The sequence below is a fragment of the Marmota monax genome, unplaced genomic scaffold, assembly GCF_021218885.2.
Source record: "Marmota monax isolate L192 unplaced genomic scaffold, Marmota_monax_Labrador192_F-V1.1 WCK01_AAM20220418_F8-fsc00072, whole genome shotgun sequence".
NCBI lineage: Eukaryota > Metazoa > Chordata > Mammalia > Rodentia > Sciuridae > Marmota > Marmota monax.
Genome location: NW_026692356.1, coordinates 2,802,270 through 2,822,470, shown reverse-complemented (window position 1 = coordinate 2,822,470; position 20,201 = coordinate 2,802,270). Strand labels below are relative to the sequence as shown.

Below are 20,201 nucleotides of genomic sequence, written 5' to 3'. Positions count from 1 at the left end.
AATTAATGTGTCTATGGCTGCACCATCCTGTTCTCACTCAGCCCACCTGGTTCCCACTCCCACCAAGCATTCCTGGGCCTCAACAGTATGCAGGAAGGAGAGGACTTATAAAAATGCAGTACACAGTGCTTCTTGGGATACCACCTATGGCCCCTCCTGGGAGAAGTCTATGTAACACCTTTTTAAATAAACCCTGCTTTTTATGCTTGCCTCAGGGTGCTTCTCCAATGTTCAAACTTCAACATGTGAAGAAGCAAAACTATTCACTGATAAGCAGTGGTACCATGCCCATGTTCAGATTGGATAAGACAAAGAGAATGTATGTGAAAAATGTGGAGAATTAAAACAATTGGTATATAGGAGTTCCATATATTATTCTGGCAATAATTCTTGGTTTGAAATTACATCAAAATTTAAGATTATCAAAAAGAAAAGGTCAAGGATATCATGTTACAAGCTCCATCTAACTATATCCATATTCTTCAATGAAGACCATATACAGCTTAAGTTATCAGAAAACTATAGGTAATTTTAATAAAGTCACTTCAAGAATATATTTTGGTTATAAAACCAATACAATTCACTCTAAAATATTTTCTAAGTTAAAAAAATTATTTGTAAATCCTAATATCTTCATATTTATAAAATTTGAATGAAAAGTAAATACAACCTCCCATTCCTAACACAGGGTAAATCAAAAGCTCACTTTGAAGGGAACTTGAGTTTTTGCTTAATTTTACTTTTGAATTAAGCTTATAATTATGCAGTTATTCAGAAAAAAGTCTGTTACTTGTTTATTTAACGAACTACTACTGTTTTGAAATAAATGCCACTGGTTACAGCATAAAAAGAACATGAAAATGCATGCTGCATTTTTAAAAGGTTAAAATCGTTTAAATTGTGAGTGTATCTTTATGTTTATTATTCTCTACTCTGAAGATTTTTTTAGAAACCATTTTATATATGGGTCAGTCTGGAACATAATTAAGTGCATCTTAATCATGATGTACATAAAAATGATTACCAACAACCAAACAGTATTATTTATCAAACAGAAATGTAACTATCAAGAGATAATGATAAATCTTCAGTAATTTTACCTTGTAAATTAAAAATACTTACCAAGAGCTAAAGGCACAATTTTTATTCACATGTATTAGCATACCCAACCATAAAACCATTATTATCATCAAAATAATAACTGATTGATATTTATCAAACAAATTGTTTTCAATCCTGATGGTTCTTTATTTTTTTAAATGTATGTGCTATGGGTTACTAATTTGCAACAGATGTCATCATGAGAATAAAGAAAATTAGACAAACGTGACAAAAAAAAATTGTTTCACACCCTTGAATTATATGAAATCAAGAATGGGAGGGGGAAGCATTGCAAAAGGAGACTACTGCAATGCTATTTATATTTTTTCAATAAAACCAGCAATGCATCCATACAGAGAGTTATCATCTCACTTCCAACTTCTTCCCCTCAAGAACAATTTGAATCTCTTTGGCATCCAAAGTCTCATAGGTCAATAAAGCTTCTGCTAGATTCTTATGTTCTTTTGCATGAGTTTTCAAGATATGTTTTGCTCGTTCATATGACTCCTGAAATAGAAAACAGACACGTAAGAAGCACAAAATATAGGGTAAGCAAAACCACAGGCAATGAGAAAAAAAAAAGTTTATGGAGCTTAAGAAATCTATTGATTTATACTTGTAAAACACTAAAGCATTTAAAAGCTTGGTTCTAGAGTACAGATAATTTGTGCCTAAGAACATGAGAGCCAGGCACAGTAGTGCATGCTTATAATACCAGGGACTCTGGAGATTGAGGCAATAGGATGCCAAGTTTGAGGCCAGTCTAGGCAACTTAGTCTCAACAAACCATGTCTCAAAATAAAAAGTAAAAAGAGCTTAATTAAGGACATGGCTCAGTGGTAGAGCGCCCCTGAGTTGAATCCCCATTACTACATTCCCACAAACCAAAAAAGAAGGAAAAAAAAAAAAAGAAATAGTACATGGAAAAAGTCTCTGCTTTTCCAGAATGTTTATTCTCTTTGATGTAAACTACTCTAAAGCAAGGCTTCTATCTCCTTGAATTAATCAAAACCTGGCTTTCTCTTAAACCTTAAGAATGCGTTCCCTAAGTCCTCCCCAGTGTTATTTATTTGCTCCTATCCTAATTACTTCTTCGTTTCCATTACCACTTTTAGATCATTATTAACCTTTGCTCTTGTAGGAAATATTATTCCTTTGAAGACCAAGCCATTTGACTACCAACCTATCCAATCCCATTCACTGTGCTATCTAATGCCCACCTATATTCTGATTCACTGAAGAGTCTGGCCTTCAGCTCATTCTTTCTCTCCATTCCAAGACCTGCCTCAAGGAATGGATAACTTCAACATCCAAGTGGAACACATAATCATCCTTCTGAGTAACCTCCAGACCCACATCATGTAATTTATTTCTAACTTGAAATCTTCATCAAGATGGCTCAAATTCAACATGTATAAAATGAAGTTATGATCTACCCACAACCAGGCCTTAGTCCAGTACTCTCTAAGTTTCTTCAGTGACTGGCATAATTATATAATTGCATGATTGAAGAAATCTAGAAAACAGTTTTAAATACTCTTATCCTTCATATGGAAAATATCAAAAAGATGTGATGATTCTACTACAGCAGTATCTCTTAAACCTGCTCATGTTTGTTTCTATTTTTACCACTCTAATTCAAGCATCCTTGATAGCATGCCTAGACTACCACAGTACTGAATTTACTTTCACACATTCCTATATGCTAATCTGCATAAGATACTGTAGCCAAAAGGGACTATGTTTCCTTTATTCTGTATTCTCAGCAAATACACATTGCTGGGAATAAAGTGAATAACCAGTAATATTTTTTTAATAAACATATGAGAATAGGAAAACAAGAGACAAAGAGATTCAGTAAACAATATCCTACATTCTCTGATTTTTCAGCTAAAGTAGAACTGAATGCTACATAGCCCATGATCAAAATAAAATAAATATCCAGTCCTGGAAAAGATATTTCTTGATAACATAAAAAAAAAAAATTATTGCAAGGCACACCTATTTTTATTTTATAAAGTGAGAGTTCTGGTGAACAGAGTATTTAGCTATCATCACTTTGGTTTGGCTTTGTCTGTGGTACTGGGGATCAAACCAAGAGCCTTGAACATGACAGGCAAGTATTTAACCATGGAGTAACATACCTAGCCATTGTTGTCATTTTTAAAGTACATTCTTAGGCATATAATGTCTAAACAATATAAATAAACAAATACAAATACTATTTTTACCCGTAGGAGAATTCTTATTTCTTGTTCAATGGCAGATTGAGTTTCAGGACTCAGTTTTCCTGTATCACTGTATGTCATAACTCCAAGCTAAAACCAAAGGGAAAAAAATTAATTGAACAAAAGACTCCAAAAGCCAAGAAATTTACAAAGTACTAGCCTACATATAAGGATATGAACATCATGGGGCAAGAAAAAAGGCACTCTGAAAATGCTCTTATTCCTCTAAAACTATAAAGACTGAGTTCAAAGAAGTAAATGTGAGAGAGAAATTTTTAAATCATTTTAAGTCTGGTTCTAAGTGCCTCCTTAGGAAATCCTGGAAGCTATTCCAAATGCAGCAGTCCACTATTCACAGATGATAGTTCTTCAAGGAGCCACAATGGTAATGTGGGAAAGTGAAATATATGGAAGAGGTAAAGCAGTTAAAAAAGTAGGTTCTTTATGCCAAGAAAAGGCTGAAGAAGTTATCTTGTCACCTGGTTAACTCATGAAATGGCTACTATCTGAATAGCTAATTCTGAGCAATATTATGAAGAAGAATATTTAGAATATGTAGTCTTAAATGCATTTGAAAAAATGCAGGGAAAGTGTATATGTTATCAAGTTAATAATCAGATCTCTCAAAAAGATACTTGGGCCTGACCCATACCACCAGAAAGGAACAATGACCCATAAGGAGAGGACTGTGCTGTGGTTCCCTATTCACCAACGTGGGGCTTCACCAAAACCGCCTCCATTTTGGGACACTGCAGCCACTGCCATAGCCCTCCCCACATGGTAATCGCCAATGTGGGACACTAGACAAGGCCAGGAGGCAACTGCCCATTGCAGCACTGCACACCACACTGTGGCATCACCAAATAGGACACCCAATACCACCATATAGCCCATCCTTCCAGCCCCATCTCTGAAAGTGGCTGCCGCCATAGTGGGACACCTCCACCATCATCTTGGGTTACCTCTGCTGCTGCCTCCACTATCTTTAGCTGAGAAAGATTCCACCTTAGGACACTGACTGGGGCCTGGAAGCCCAACATCAAGGTACCTACAGGCTTGATGCTACTGCTACCACCAATATGGTCACTTCCATTTAGGGACAACAACCAGGACCTGGAAAACTGTCACCAAGTTACCTGTGGGTCTGGCTGCACTAGAGGTATCTCTACTAGGTTTGCTAACAGACACCGTCCTGTTGCAGAGGTAACAGGGAGCCTTGCATGGGGTTGCCTCTCTCTCTTTTTTCTCCTGCTAACAGCTAAATTCGTTCGATTACCCTTTCACTAGTCCTATAATCTAATGCCTCTATATTCTCACATCCTACCTCATATACATCACAGCCTCACCCCTCCACCGTTCGAAACTGCAAACCATTATGCTAACCTACTGGCTATATGGTAGAAGAAGATAAACAAACTCATCATTTCTGTTCATAGAGACAAAACTGTAAATGTCAAAATAAAAGCTAATTGGTTTATGGCTGCATATTGGTTGCACTGGATGCTGTAAACATTGATATCCCCCTTAAAGGTGAGGTATTGGTAACCTGCAAGGACACTACAGGAGAGAAGCTGTAAATACCTCAGATCTGTACTGCAAGAGAGGAAGACACATAGACAACATGATTAAAAAAAGGGAGGAAAGTGCCCCAAACAAACCAAGATACTACAACAATAGAAACCATTGACAGGGCAGTAGATGAACTATCAGAAGGAGTTCAGAATGTACATAATGAAAATGATCTGCGAATTAAAGAATGAAATAAGTGAGCAAACACAGGCAAAAATTGATCACTCCAACAAACAGACACAAGAGCAAATACAGGCAACAAAAGATTACTTCAAGAAAAATAGAAGCTCTGGGGGAAAAAAAAACAATCAGAAATCCTTGAAATAAAAGAAACAAACCAAACAAAAAACACAATAGAAAGCATTACCAACAGACTAGATCACTTGGAAGACAGAACCTCAGACAATGAAGACAAAATATACACAACCTTGAAAATAAAGTTGCCGACACAGTGAAGATGGTAAGAAGCCATATAAACCAAGAATTATGGGATAACATCAAAAGACCAAATCTAAGATTTATTGGGATAGAGGAGGGTTCAGAGATTCAAACCAAAGGAATGCCAAATCTCTTTATTGAAATAATATCAGAAAATTTCCAAACATGAAGAATGAATTGGGAAACCAAATACAAGAGGCTTACAGGACACCAAATGTATAAAATTAAACAGATCTACACCAAGATAGGTTGTAATGAAAATGCCTAACATACAGAATAAAGATAGAATTTTAAAGACCACAAGAGAGAGAGGAATCAGATTACGTATAGGGGAAGACCAATTTGGAAATCAGCAGATTTTTCAACCATCAAAGCCAGGAGATCCTGGAACAACATATACCAAGCTTTGAAAGAAAATGGATGCCAACCAAGAATTTTATATCCAGCAAAGTTAAGCTTCGGATTTGATGATGAAATAAAAACCTTCCATGATAAACAAAAGTTAAGTAAATTTACAGCAAGAAAGTCTGCACTAACAGAACATTCCTAGTAAAATAATCCACGAGGAGGAAATGAAAATCTGCAAAGGGAGGAACTACACTAAAGGAAAGGCCAATCAAAGGAGAAACAAAGTCAAAGATGGTTAAAATCAAAAATAAACCAAATGACCAGAAATACAAACCATGTCTCAATAAAAACCCTGAATGTGAATGGCCTACACTCATCAATTAAAAGACAGACTGGCAGATTGGATTTAAAAAACAAAAAGACCCAACAATACGCTGCCTTCAAAAGAATCATCTCACAGGAAAAGACATTCACAGACCTAAGGTGAAAAATGGAGAAAAAAAATGTATTACCAACGTGGACCACGTAAACAAGCAGGGTTTTCCATCCTCATATCAGATAAAGTGGACGTCAAACCAAAGTTAGGGAAGAGGGACAAAGAAGGACATTTCATACTGCTTAAGACATAACAATCATAACAATCATAAATATCTATGCCCCAAACAATGGGGCATCTATGTATATCAAACAATCCTTTCTCAAATTCAAGAATCACATACACCCCAACACAATAATATTGGGTGACTTTAACACACTTCTTTCACCACTGGATAGATCTTGCAAACCAAAACTAAAGAAACTACATTACTCAATAAGATAATCAAGAATTTAGACTAAACAGATATATATGGACTATTCCATCCATCAACAAGTGAATACACTTTTTTCTCAGCAGCATATGGATCCTTCTCCAAAACACACCGTATGTTATGCCACAAAGCAAGTCTTGGCAAATACAAAAATATACAAATACTACCCTGCATTCTATCTGACCATAATGAAATGAAATGAGAAATTAATGATAAAATAAAAAATAGAAGCTACTCCAACACCTGGAGACTGAATAATATGCTATTGAATGACACATGGATAACAGAAGACATCAAGGAGGAGATAAAAATAATTCTTAGAGGTAAATGAGAACTCCAGACAATGTATCAAAATCTCTGGGACACTATGGAGACAGTACTAAGAGGAAAGTTCACTGCATTAAAGGAAGAAAGAGTCAACAAATAAATGACCTGACATTACATTTCAAAGACTAGAAACAGAAGAACAAATCAACACTAAAAGAAGCAGAAGACAGGAAATAATTAAAATTAGGGCTGAAATCAATGAAATTGAAACAACAACAACAAAAAAAAAAAAAAAAAAAAGAAAGAAAATTGCCAAAAAGCTGGTTCTTTGAAAAAATAAATAAAATTGACAAACTCTTAGCCACCCTAATGAAAAGAGAGAAAACTCAGATTACTACAATTCATGAGGAAAAAGAAAATATCACAATATACACTATTGAAATTCAGAGGATAATTAGAAACTATTTTGAAAATTCATATTCTAATAGAAACTCTCAAAAAACATCCAAAAATTTCTAGAGGCATATGACTTACCCAAACTGAACCAGGAGGACATATACAACTTAAACAGATAAATTTTAAGGAAATAGAAGACACCATCAAAAGCTTACCAACCAAGAAAAGCCCAGGACCAAACAAATTCGCAGTTGAGTTCTACAAGACCTACAAAAAGAAGTAATACCAACACTCTTCAAATTATTCCATGAAATAGAAAAGAAGGAAACCCTTCCAAACTCATTTTATCACCCTGGTACTAAAACCAGTCAGAGACACATTGAAGAAAGAAAATTTCAGACCACTATCAGTGAATGAACAAAGTTGCAAAAATTCTCAATAAAATTATGGCAAATCGCATAAAAAAACATGTTTTTTTAAAAAAAAACAATGCCCCATGATCAAGTGAGGTTCATTCCAGGGATGCAAGGTTGGCTCAACATACAGAAATCAATAAACATAATCCATTACTTCAAAAGACTTAGAGATAAGAATCATCATTATAACAATTGATGCACAAAAAGCACTGCACAAAATACAGCACACTTTCATGTTCAAAACACTAGGAAAAACTAGGGATAGTAGGAGCATACTCTCAACATTCTAAAAGCCAACTATGCTTAGCCCAAGGCCAACATCATCCTAAATGGAGAAAAATTGGAAGCATTCCCTCTAAAAACAGAAACAAGACAGAAATGTCCTCTTTCACCACTTCTATTCAACACAGTCCTTGAAACTCTAGCCAGAGTAATTAGACGAGAGAAATTAAGGCGATATGATTAGGATAACATGATTCTACATTTAGAAGATCCAAAAAATTCTACCAGAAAACTTCTAGAATAAATGAATTCAGCAAAGTAGCAAGATATAAAATCAATACCCATAAATCAAATGCATTTCTATACGTCAGTGATGAATCCTCTGAAAGAGAAATTAGGAAAACTAACCCATTCACAATAGCCTCAAAAAAATAAAATACTTGGGAATCAATCTAACAAGAGAGTTTGAAAGACCTCTACATTAAAAAGAATACTAAAGAAAGAAATTGAAGAAGACCTTAGAAAATGAAAAGATCTCCCATGCTATTGGATAGGCAAAATTAATACTGTCAAAATGGCTTTACCCAAAGCACTATACCGATTCAACGTGATACCAATTAAAATTCCAACATCTTTCCTTACAGAAATAGAAAAAGCACACGAAATTCATTTAGAAAAATAAGAGACCCAGAATAGCCAAAGCAATCCTTAGCAAGAAGAGTGAAGCAGGAAACATCGCAATACCAGACCTTAAACTATATTCCAAAGCTGTATTGGCACCAAAACAGACATGTAGAACAATGATACAGAATAGAAGACACAAAGAAAAACCCACATAAATATAGTTACCTCATACTAGACAAAGGTATCAAAAACATACAGTGGAGAAAAGCTAGCCTCTTCAACATATGATTCTGGGAGAACTGGAAATCCATATTTAACAAAATGAAAATAAACCCCTATCTCTCGCCATGCACAAAACTGAATTCAAAGTGGATCAAGGACCTAGGAATTAGTCCAGAGACTCTGTGCCTAACAGAAGAAAAAGTAGGCCCAAATCTTCATCATGTCAGATTAGGCCCCAACTTCCTTAACAAGACTTCTAAAGCATAAGAAATAAAATCAAGAATCAACAAATGGGATGGATTCAAACTAAAAAGCTTCTTCTCAGCAAAGAAAATAATCATTGAGGTGAAGGAAGAACCTACATTTCGGGAGCATATATTTGCCACATGCTTGTCAGACAGAGCACTAATCTGCAGGATATATAAAGAATTCAAAAAACTTAACACCAAAAAAACAAATAACCCAATCAATAAATGGGCTAAGGACCTGATTGGACACTTCTCAGAAGAAGAGATACAGTCAATCAACAAATATATGAAAAAATATTCAACATCTCTAGTAATTAGAGAAATGCAAATCTCTAAGATTTCATCTCATGCTGGTCAGAATGGCAGTTATCAAGAACAGAAGCAACAATAACTCTTGGCAAGGATGTGGCAGAAAAGACATACTCATACTTTATCAGTGGGACTGCAAATTGGTGCAACCACTCTGGAAAGCAATATGGAGATTTCTTAGAAAATTTGGAATGGAACCACCATTTGACCCAGCTATTCCACTCCTTAGTTTATATTCTAAAGACTTAAAAACAGCATACTATAGTAATGTAGCAACTTCCATGTTTATAGCAGAACAATTCACAATTGCTAAACTGTGGAAACAACATAGAAGCCCTTCAATAGAAGAACGGATAAAGAAACTGTAGAACATATACACAATGGAATATTACTCAGCATTAAAAGAGAATAAAATCATGCCACTTGCAGGTAAATGGATGGAGTTGAAGAAAATCATGCTAAGTGAAATAAGCCAATCTCAAAATCCCAGGGTCTAAATGTTTTCTCTGATAAGTGATGCTAATCCATATAGAGGGTGGTGCATGGGAAAAGTAGAGGAACTGTGAATGGGGCTAAGGAGAGGCAGAGAGGGGGCAAAGGGTTAGGAAGGACAGTGGAATGAGATGTACATCATTACCCTAGGAATATGTATGACTGAACAAATAGTGTGACTCTACTTTGTGCATGACCAGAAGTTAAAAATTCTGCTCCATTTGTGTACAATGAATCAAATAATTTCTTTTTTTATTTTTATTTTTTTAATTTTTTATTTTTTTATTAGCTACACATGACAGTACAATGATCTTGACAATTCATACATTTGAATCAAATGGGGTATAATTTCTCATTTTTCTGATTGTACAGGTTGCAGAATCACATTAGTCATACAGTCACCTATATATATATAGCAATAATAATGTCTATTTTATTCTGCTGCCCTTCCTATCCCCTCTTCCACTCTCCTCCCCTCACTTCTCTCTACCCAATCTAATGTGACACACTTTTTTTTTTTCTCCTCACAACATCATACATGTAATTCTGTATAACGATGAGGGTCTCCTTCCATCTTCCGTGCAACTCCCCTTCTCCCTTCTTTTCCCTCCCTCCTCTCTTCTCTATTTAGTGGTAATCTTCTTCTCATGTTCTTCCTCCCTATCCCATTTTGAGTCACCCCCCTTATATCAGAGAAGACATTCGACATTTGTTTTTTAGGGATTGGCTAGCTTCACTTAGCATAATCTGCTCTAATGCCATCCAATTCCCTGCAAATGCCATGATCTTGTTATTTTTTTAGTGCTGAGTAATATTCCATTGTGTATAAATGCCACATTTTTTTTTATCCATTCATCTATTGAAGGGCATCTAGGTTGGTTCCACAGTCTAGCTATTGTGAATTGTGCTGCTATAAACATTGATGTGGCTGTGTCCCTGTAGTATGCTCTTTTTAGGTCTTTTGGGTATAGTCTGAGAAGGGGAGTAGCTGGGTCAAATGGTGGTTCCATTCTTAGCTTTCCAAGGAATCTCCATACTGCTTTCCAAATTGGCTGCACCAATTTGCCAAAGTGGCAGGATATAAAATCAACACCCATAAGTCAAAGGCATTCCTGTACATTAGTGACAAATTCTCTGAAATGGAAATGAGGACAACTACCCCATTCACAATATCCTCAAAAAAAAAAAAAAAAAAAACAAACTACCTGGGAATCAACCTAACAAAAGAGGTGAAAGATCTATACAATGAAAACTACGGAACCCTAAAGAAAGAAATAGAAGAACTTAGAAGATGAAAAGATATACCTTGTTCATGGATAGGCAGAATTATTATTATTAAAATGGCCATATTACCAAAAGCACTTGATAGATTCAATGCAATTCCCATCAAAATCCCAATGGCATTCCTTGCAGGAATCAAAGAATTTCTACTGTCATGTATAACTTATTAGAACAAATAAAATAAATATTTTTTTTAAAAAAAGATACTTGGTATCACTTGATACATGAAAAGGATTAAAATTATTACCTTTTCACTCATTCCAAATTTGGTAACCATCCGCTTAGCTATTTTTGTTGCATTATCAAAATCACTGGAAGCACCTAAAATAAACAAACATACAGTTCAAATTTTGAAAAATATCTTTCACTCAACAAACAAAATTTGAAGTTAACCATTATCTAAAACCAACCTGTTGTAATATGGTCAGTTCCAAATATAAGCTCTTCTGCCACTCTTCCTCCCATACTAACATCCATCTGTGCAAGCAACTGGGCTCTAGTTTCATTCCATCTGTCATTCTCAGGCAACAGGGACACCTGGACAGTTGAAAAAGAAAACAGATATTTCAAATACAGTTCTGCAATTGTTACATTAAAAACCAGAACTATCATATAACTCTCACCACAAGAAATATTCATTACAATGATTCTAAAAACTGACAGATACTTAAAAAGATTGTCATCAGGTGACCAATAACAAAATAAGCAATTGAGAAAATAAAAAAATTCTTTATAAATCAAAAGTATATTTTAAAAGCAACAGGTAGGCAGATAATACTGCAAATGAACTATTTTATCCCAGTTGCATAAAAATGTTTGAAAATATACTGGAAAGATATGAGAATGAAACTTATACCAAATGAGACAAATCTTAGGAAAACTATGGAACCAGTCACTGTGACACATCATTGGTCACTTAAAGGATAGAAGGACAATTAGATATTTAAGAACCAGACAGTTATTCACAATTAAAATTTCACAATGTAAAAATACAACATCTGAAATACATTATAAAATATTCTTTATTAACAGAAAAATTTCACAAATGTTGATTTCAAGATGGTTTAGGAAGTAAGATATCCTATCAAAAAAAATTAGGAAGTAGCTCTATTTAAAAGCAAGTAAAAATTGTAAAACTTTACATGTCCAAGTGTTGGCCCTCGTGGCATGATTGTAGCTTTATTAATAGGCATTGCATCTTTTGTGTAATACGCAATAATAGCATGACCAGATTCATGATAGGCTGTGATGGTTTTATTTTTGTTATCAATTTCCACACTTCTTCGTTCAGGCCCTAAGGTAAAAATTCAAATAAAACACTTCACTAAAAGGGTATATTTAAATAAGTGAAACCCATTCTCTTTTGCAAATCAAATATCTGCTTTGGTATTAATATAAAGTAAACAAAAAATGAAAACAACAAAACATTATCCACAAAGTCTTTCTTAGAGTAACAATTTAATATTAACAAATATTTTAGTTGGTTTAAAAAATGAGTAGGTTCAATGTACAACACATAGAACTTAACAATTTGTTAAATACTAACCAAAATCATTAAAACCTATCATCTTAATCCTTATATCTAAAGGGAAAGCCTAATTATTCTATTTCTAGAAAATAAACCTTCAAATTAACCTGAAGGACATATTAATCTGTTTATAAGATAATACAAGTTTTAAAAATCAAAATTAAAAAGAATAAATAAAAATAACATCCTTTTTATCAGCAATATTGGACAAGAGGACATACCTGGGTACCCTACCATAACCACCAGTCCAATCATATAAGCTACTGAAATATATTTGTTCTTTCAGAAGCCAAATTTTATTACTACTTTCAAGTATATATTTTCACGTTCTTATAACCGTTCTTTCTTTTCTTTTTTGTGTGCTAGAGATCCAACCCAAGGACTCAAAACATGTGAGGCAAGTGATATACCACTAAGCTACACCCCCAGTCCTACATTTTTTTCCTGAACCTTTCTCTTTCAGTCAGAAAAAAAGGTATTCCAAAAGAAAGACAAAGTAATGAATGTGCTACGCTATCACAACTGAGTTGATATCACTGACAAAACGGATATTAAACTGGAAATATTAAAGAAAAAAGAAAAACCTACCCATTAGAATTTTATCTTTGGAAAACTCTAGTTCCTTCATGGTAACCATATCTTTTCCATCAACAGCTGCCTTTAATGCAGCTTGGTTTACAAGATTCTCCAACTCTGCTCCAGAAAACCCAACAGTACCTCGAGCTATGATTTCTGGATCGACAGCTTTGCAAAAAGAGAACACAATATTAAAAATCTGAAATAGCTAAAGAAAAGTGATTCACAAAAATCTCACATTTTGAGGGAAAAAAGAACACAACTATTCTGAACTACAACAAAATAGTTATCTTAAAACTCAAATTTACTGAAATCTTTGCAAAGTGCAAAATGTCATTAAAATGCAAATGGGTAAATCACAATAGTTCTAAATTTAACTACCTTTATGGGGGAAAAATGTACATTTGCCTGATGGTAATTACAAACTTTAAATATGACATATATTACCATCAGTCTAAGCACAAACTGTAAAAGTACACTGACAAAATTCTTTTCCTTGAATTTCATCTTGAAATACCTCAGACACAAAAGCTCCCATTATTAATAGGAAACAAATTTAATTTTATATATTATTTCAGCTACCTTGAGAACACTGCAGCTTTAATAGCTTCCCTTATAATTCAAGAAGATACATAATATTTCTATGTATCTTGTTTCATATATTGCTTCTCCCCTTGTGGTCCCTTAAACTGATTATTAAGTTACTGTTCCTAGAGTTATTTCTATTATTTTGCATTTTTAATTTGTATTTCAAAAAATCCATCCATACATACATATTTAGATATATCTGTCTGAATATTTCAAAGAAAATTTTCTTTGGAAAAATTTCTTAAAATGACAAAATTCCCTGAATACATGCATACTAATTAAGGAATGGCTTTTTAAAGGATATATAAGTGGCCATGATCTTGTTATTTTTTAGTGCTGAGTAATATTCCATTGTGTATAAATGACACAATTTTTTTATCCATTCATCTATTGAAGGGCATCTAGGTTGGTTCCACAGTCTAGCTATTGTGAATTGTGCTGCTATGAACATTGATGTAGCTGTGTCCCTGTAGTATGTTCTTTTTAAGTCTTTTGGGTATAGCCCGAGAAGGGGAATACCTGGCTCAAATGGTGGTTCCATTCCCAGCTTTCCAAGGAATCGCCAAACTGCTTTCCAAATTGGCTGCACGGATTTGCAATCCCACCAGCAATGTACAAATGTACCTTTTTCCCCATATCCTCACCAGCACTTGTTATTGTTTGACTTCATAATGGCTGCCATTCTTACTGGAGTGAGATGGTATCTTAGAGTGGTTTTAATTTGCATTTCTCTGATTGCTAAAGATGGTGAGCATTGAGGAGATTATGCTAAGTGAAGTTAGCCAATCCCTAAAAAACAAATGCTGAATGTCTTCTCTGATATAAGGGGGTGACTCAAAACAGAGTAGGGAGGAAGAGCATGAGAAGAAGATTACCACTAAACAGGGAAGAGAGTGGGAGGGAATGGGAGGGAGAAGGGGAATTGCACGGAATATGGAAGGAGACCCTCCTCGTTATACAAAACACATATATGATGTTGTGTGGGGGAAGATAGTAGATTGGGTAGAGAGAGGTGATAGGAGGGGGGGGATAGGGAGGGCAGCAGAATACAACAGATACTAGTATTGCTGTATGTATATACGTGGATGTATAACCAATGTGTACACGTGGAAAAATGAGAATTCATACACCATTTGAATCAAATGTATGATATGTCAAGATTACTGTATTATCTTGAGCAACTAATAAAAAAAAAAGGATATATAAGTGGGAATAGAAAAATGAACTGATCTTTCAAGACATTATCAAGTAAGGATCACAAACAGGTTGAGTAGATCTATTACCATCTTATGGAGATGATAATAATGTTTGCAATACAGAATTAGACTTACATTTATCAAACTTTATTTTATTGAGATACCATTTCAAAATTTCTGTTCGACCTTTTACATCTGGCCTTGGAACTGTAACTTGCATGTCAAAGCGACCAGGACGTATTAAGGCGCTAAAGGAAAAATGCAAAAGGTAAATTAATAAGCTTATTGTGCTAATGCATGTTAAGAACATGAATCAGGTGACAATCTCAATGAACAGACGGTAGCTGGGCATGGCAGCACACGCCTATAATCCCAGTTACTTGAGAGGCTGGGCCAGGAATATTCTTAGTTCAAGGCCAGCCTGGACAACATAGTGAGATTCTCAAGAACATACAAAAACAGAGTATAATGGAGAACAAAGGTTCATTCAGAAATACATGTGGTTTGCAGCTAAGGTAGTATACACCTTCAGAAACAACAATTGCAAGTTGGTCAAAGGACAAATAATTCTATAGCAGACTCTTATGAGAACCACAGACCATCTCAACCACTACACAGAATGTGACACTAGAGTATTAGGCAAAGACAAACTTCTGATCAAATGAAAATAAAAATAATTTCCAAAATAAAATTTAAAGTTTTAGTAGTAATTTTAATTTAAAGTTAAATATTACAACAAATTTTATTTTTAAAATGCTATGCACTTAAAATTTTTGTGATATGTAAGAAAAAAGAAATCTTTTCACAGCTTTGTAAATGGATAATTTAGGTGTTTTTAATTATATATTAAAAATTAATCAAACATCACTTCAATCTAATTTTAGAATATTCTCATGCCCACAAAAAGAAATCCCATAACCAATGGCAGTCACCCCATTCTCACAATGCTCTAGCAACCCATAATCTAATTTGTCTCTATGAATTTGCTTATTCTGAACATTTCCAATATATGGAATCATACAATGTAATCTTCTATGCTTTTGATTTTAGAATTATGTTGTAACATGTAACAGTACTTCACAAAAATTTTCTTTTAATACTTACTTATCTAATGCCTCTGGAAAGTTTGTGGCTCCTATAATGATTACTCCTTCATTGGGTTTAAAACTATTTAGGAAAAGAAAAAAATTATCTTTTCACTAAAAACTGAAGTGTAACACACAAAGAGCAAAATGATCTGCACAAAGCTGTTTATAATTAATCTTAGTAATAACCAAGAAAAGAGACTAATAATAAAACACCAATCAAATATGATCATATAATTTCATAGTCTCTGTTCTGCTTAGGAAAACATGACCTGGTATGAAAAGCTTGGGTGCCTAATTTTTAACAATTACTTTCAAGCATACTAATTCAAATTATTTGCCCCTAGACTTCCTATTTAGTTCCAAAAATGTCTCATATTGAATTTAAGATACTTCTTTCAAAGCTTTCAATCACTTCTTGATTTCTATACTACACACACTGATCTAAGCTTCAAATATACAAAAAAGCTAGTCATAAGTTGTGTAAAAACCAGTGTACCATTTGTTTTTTATTTGATTATTTTTGTGTGCATGGTGCTAGGGATTGAATATAGGGTCTCACACATGCTAGGAAACCACTCTATCAATGAGCTATACTTTTAACTCATTTCTTTACTTTGTGAAATAGACTAGTCTTAACATGAATCATTGCTTTCCTATAATAAAAACAATGCAACAAATTTTTAAAAAGGTATACAATATCATAAATTTAAAAGTAATTGATATTATCAAAATATCCAATCAGTAATGAAAACTATACAAATACAGAGAGAAAAACCTGCCCCTGATTTCTTTGATGAGGGACTACTTTATTGTTTATATGTATAATATCCTTTATACTGTAGAATATTATCAAATGCTCTATGGGAACAATTAAGAACAAGTCCACATAATATCAAGTGCTGGGAGATATCTGTTATCCTACACAATTTTAAAACATAATTTTAAAAATATATCACCAAATTTCACAAAGGAAAATTTCATTACCCATCCATTTCAGCAAGCAGTTGATTTATAGTCTGCCTTGAATATGGATGCATGGGAGATTCAATTCTCTTTCCACCAACAGAATCTAATTCATCAATAAATATAACACAAGGAGCATTTGCTTTCGCTTCCCCTAAGAAAACAGAAAAGATTCCAGTAAGATCAAAGAAATGAACATTTTTCAAAGAAAACCTTATAAATATTAAAATCTATAAGGATTGTCAAAGGTCAAAAAATTGAGAGAAAGAGAATACACAAAAAAAGTCACATTTTACCCAAAACAATAACTTTGAGGGTGGAGGAGGACAATGACAAAGAAAACAATATAAAATAAAAACAACTGGCTATTCATTCATCCAAATTGTACAAATACATAGTCAAATTTAAGGCTAATAACTCTTGATTACATACTGCAGACAGATGAATAAAATGAAAACAAACCAAGGGCTTTACTACAGCCTCTAACTTCAGATAGTACTACTGTTAGTTCTTACTATGATTTAGACGATTTAGAAAAAGGGTACAGTTCTGTTTTATCTCCTACATTATCTGAAATCAGCATACCACAATGCCTTTTACAGCTTACTATCAATCACAAGCAATTAGCAGAGAAAGGATAAGAAACATCCTTCCCCTAAAATTAACAAAATTTAGTACTATATAAAAGAATCAACAAAACATACTAAAAAGATTTCTGATACGGCTGGCTCCCACACCGACAAACATCTCATCAAATTCTGATCCAGAAGCATAATAAAAAGGAACATCAGCTTCTCCTGCCACAGCACGGGCAAGAAGTGTCTTTCCAGTGCCTGGGGGTCCAACTAAAAGTATACCTAACAGAAAAAGTAAACAAGAATGATTAAAAAAAAAATTTAAACCCCTTGATATGAATGAATAAAATAATTATTAATTAACATAATTTTGAGATTGAAGGCACACCAATGACCAATATTTTCAAACAGCAAAATATTTATCTCTGTTAATGATTTACTTCAGGATCATCTCTACAACTAATTTTTTTCTATCCTTTTGAGATTATTTATATATCAATATTAAGACAGGAAAATAATCGAAAGGCAAAGGAATATAAACCCATTATAATTAAATGAGTAAGATTGAATTCACAATAAAAAACAACCAAATATAATGCATGAATATTGGTGCTTTTCCATAAAAAACATAAGAGAAAAATTATAGGAACATTTAGTAAAATTAAAAAAAAAAAGATTAGAGAATAAATGACATTAAAGCAATAGTACTAATTTTCTTTGATTAGGATAAATTAGAATGTTGTCCTTGTTCTCAGGTAACATATACAAAAATATTGAAAGGTAAGGTAGCTAATATCTAGATCTTCAATTCAAAAGTTCAGGGAGCAAGGTACACACACACAGAAAACAAATACGACAAAATATTAATAACTGTTGAGTCTGGGTAGAAAGAACATATATGCTAACTGTACTACTATTTCAAGCTTTTCCTAATACTTGAAAATTTTTATAACACAAATAAGTTTTTCATAATAAATTGAAAAAAAAAAAGGATTCTCTGATTAGCATTTGACTTTGTAAATGCAAAGATTAAATTTGAAAAAGGCAATAAAAAGCTATATTAACGTTACATCTTAACATTAAAAAAATCTTTTTTAAGCAAAGCTCAAAACAGCCTGAAGAATATCCCATGTGGCTGGGACTGTGGCTCAGTGGTAGAGAGGTTACCTGACATGTGTGAGGCACTAGGTTCAATTGTCAGCACCACATATAAATAAAATAAAATAAAGGTCTATCGATAACTAAAAAAATATTTTAAGAAATCCCAGTACTAATGTTTTAGTGACACCTAAATAATTTAAATCTTACATTAATCTCTGTAGATCTTATCTGTACCTGAGGATAAATTTATAAAACATCCCTTGATTTGAAAAAGGAAGACTGCAATTTTTTCAGTGGTTTTAAGCAATCACTCACTCTATGATGTTGTGGCACTGACTCCCTAAATTTACCCTAAATTTTTAGCAAAGGTTCTTGAAAATATTCTCACAACAAATCAATATTAATGGTTAAATAAAATTCTATAAATACTCAGTAATTTTTCCTTCACAACTGTGAAGATCATGAAAGACCTCCTTTCTTCCCCCTACCACCCCTGACTAAAAATGCTAATGAACCGTGTCATATTAAAGAAAATATCTAAATGCTACATGTTATCCTAGATTGAGTCTTGACACTGGAAAATGTGCAGTGGAGACACTACAAAATATTACTGGGAAAAAAATGTGGAAATTTGGGTTTAGACTGTGAATTTGATAAGTTTTGCATCCATGATAAATTTACTGATCTTAATAATTATATACTCATTATACGAAAGAATATCCTATTCTTAGGAAATACTCAGATTTTTAGAGGTAAAGGAGCACTAAGTCTACAAGTTCTTCTTAAATGGTTAAAAAAATACTTGTATGTAAAGAGACAAAGTGAGCAAAATGCCAAAAAATAGTAAGGATTAAGGGTATGAGCAAACATTCTTTTATAGCGTTTTTGCAAACTATACTACAAACTATACTAAAATCTTAAATTTCAAAAAAAGGTTATAGAACTGTTTTGAATAAACACACTTTTTAAAAAAAAATAGCAATTAAGAACTAAATTTTATCAGTTAAAATCTGATAAAATTAGTAATATATTATTTTTTGACATCAAATAATGGCAAAGGGAAAATATCTTACCTTTTGGAAGTTTACCTCCAAGCACGGTAAATTTTTGTGGATTTTTCAAGAATTCAACAACTTCTTGTAATTCTTGTTTAGCTTCCTCCACCTAAAGTTACATAGTTTGTCAAATAATTTTAAGTAATGGTTAGATTTGCTTAGATTATTAAGGCCATGTCTTTAAAAATCATAAATTTAATTTGGATATGCAATTAACTTGGCCTTCTCTTGTTTCTCTGAAAAATGTGTGCAAAAGTACCCCCAAACACATATACAAATTACTTTCTCCTTACCCTACTTTCTAATTATGCAAAGTTTCTTCTTTATGCCAACAAAACCATTGAACTTCTTACATTCTTCTCAGTGAGAAAAAATAAGTCAAGTACACTGGCAGGGTTAAAAGAAAATTACCATTCAGAGAACTCAAAAAACCAAATAATCAATAAATGGGCAAAATAACTAAAAAGACATTTTTCAAAAGAAGAAATATAAATGGTCAACAAATATATGAAAAATTTCAACATCTATTTAGCAATCAGGGAAATGAAAATCAAAACTACA

At 33.3% G+C, this 20,201-nt stretch overlaps 1 protein-coding gene across 1 annotated transcript in view; it reads right to left on the bottom strand.

The window, feature by feature from the left end:
* Positions 1 to 1,129: 1,129 nt before the first annotated feature.
* Yme1l1 (YME1 like 1 ATPase) overlaps positions 1,130 to 20,201 on the bottom strand; it is a 46,732-nt gene continuing 27,660 nt past the window's right edge. The window contains exons 9-19 of the mRNA XM_046442305.2: positions 19,659 to 19,749; positions 17,614 to 17,766; positions 16,931 to 17,063; positions 15,963 to 16,025; positions 14,994 to 15,106; positions 13,087 to 13,242; positions 12,113 to 12,264; positions 11,381 to 11,507; positions 11,218 to 11,291; positions 3,333 to 3,419; positions 1,130 to 1,608 (exon numbers count right to left, since the gene is read on the bottom strand). Of these exons, the coding sequence (XP_046298261.1) occupies positions 1,465 to 1,608; positions 3,333 to 3,419; positions 11,218 to 11,291; positions 11,381 to 11,507; positions 12,113 to 12,264; positions 13,087 to 13,242; positions 14,994 to 15,106; positions 15,963 to 16,025; positions 16,931 to 17,063; positions 17,614 to 17,766; positions 19,659 to 19,749 (1,293 nt within the window). The 3' untranslated portion in view covers positions 1,130 to 1,464. The remainder of the gene's footprint in view (positions 1,609 to 3,332; positions 3,420 to 11,217; positions 11,292 to 11,380; positions 11,508 to 12,112; positions 12,265 to 13,086; positions 13,243 to 14,993; positions 15,107 to 15,962; positions 16,026 to 16,930; positions 17,064 to 17,613; positions 17,767 to 19,658; positions 19,750 to 20,201) is intronic.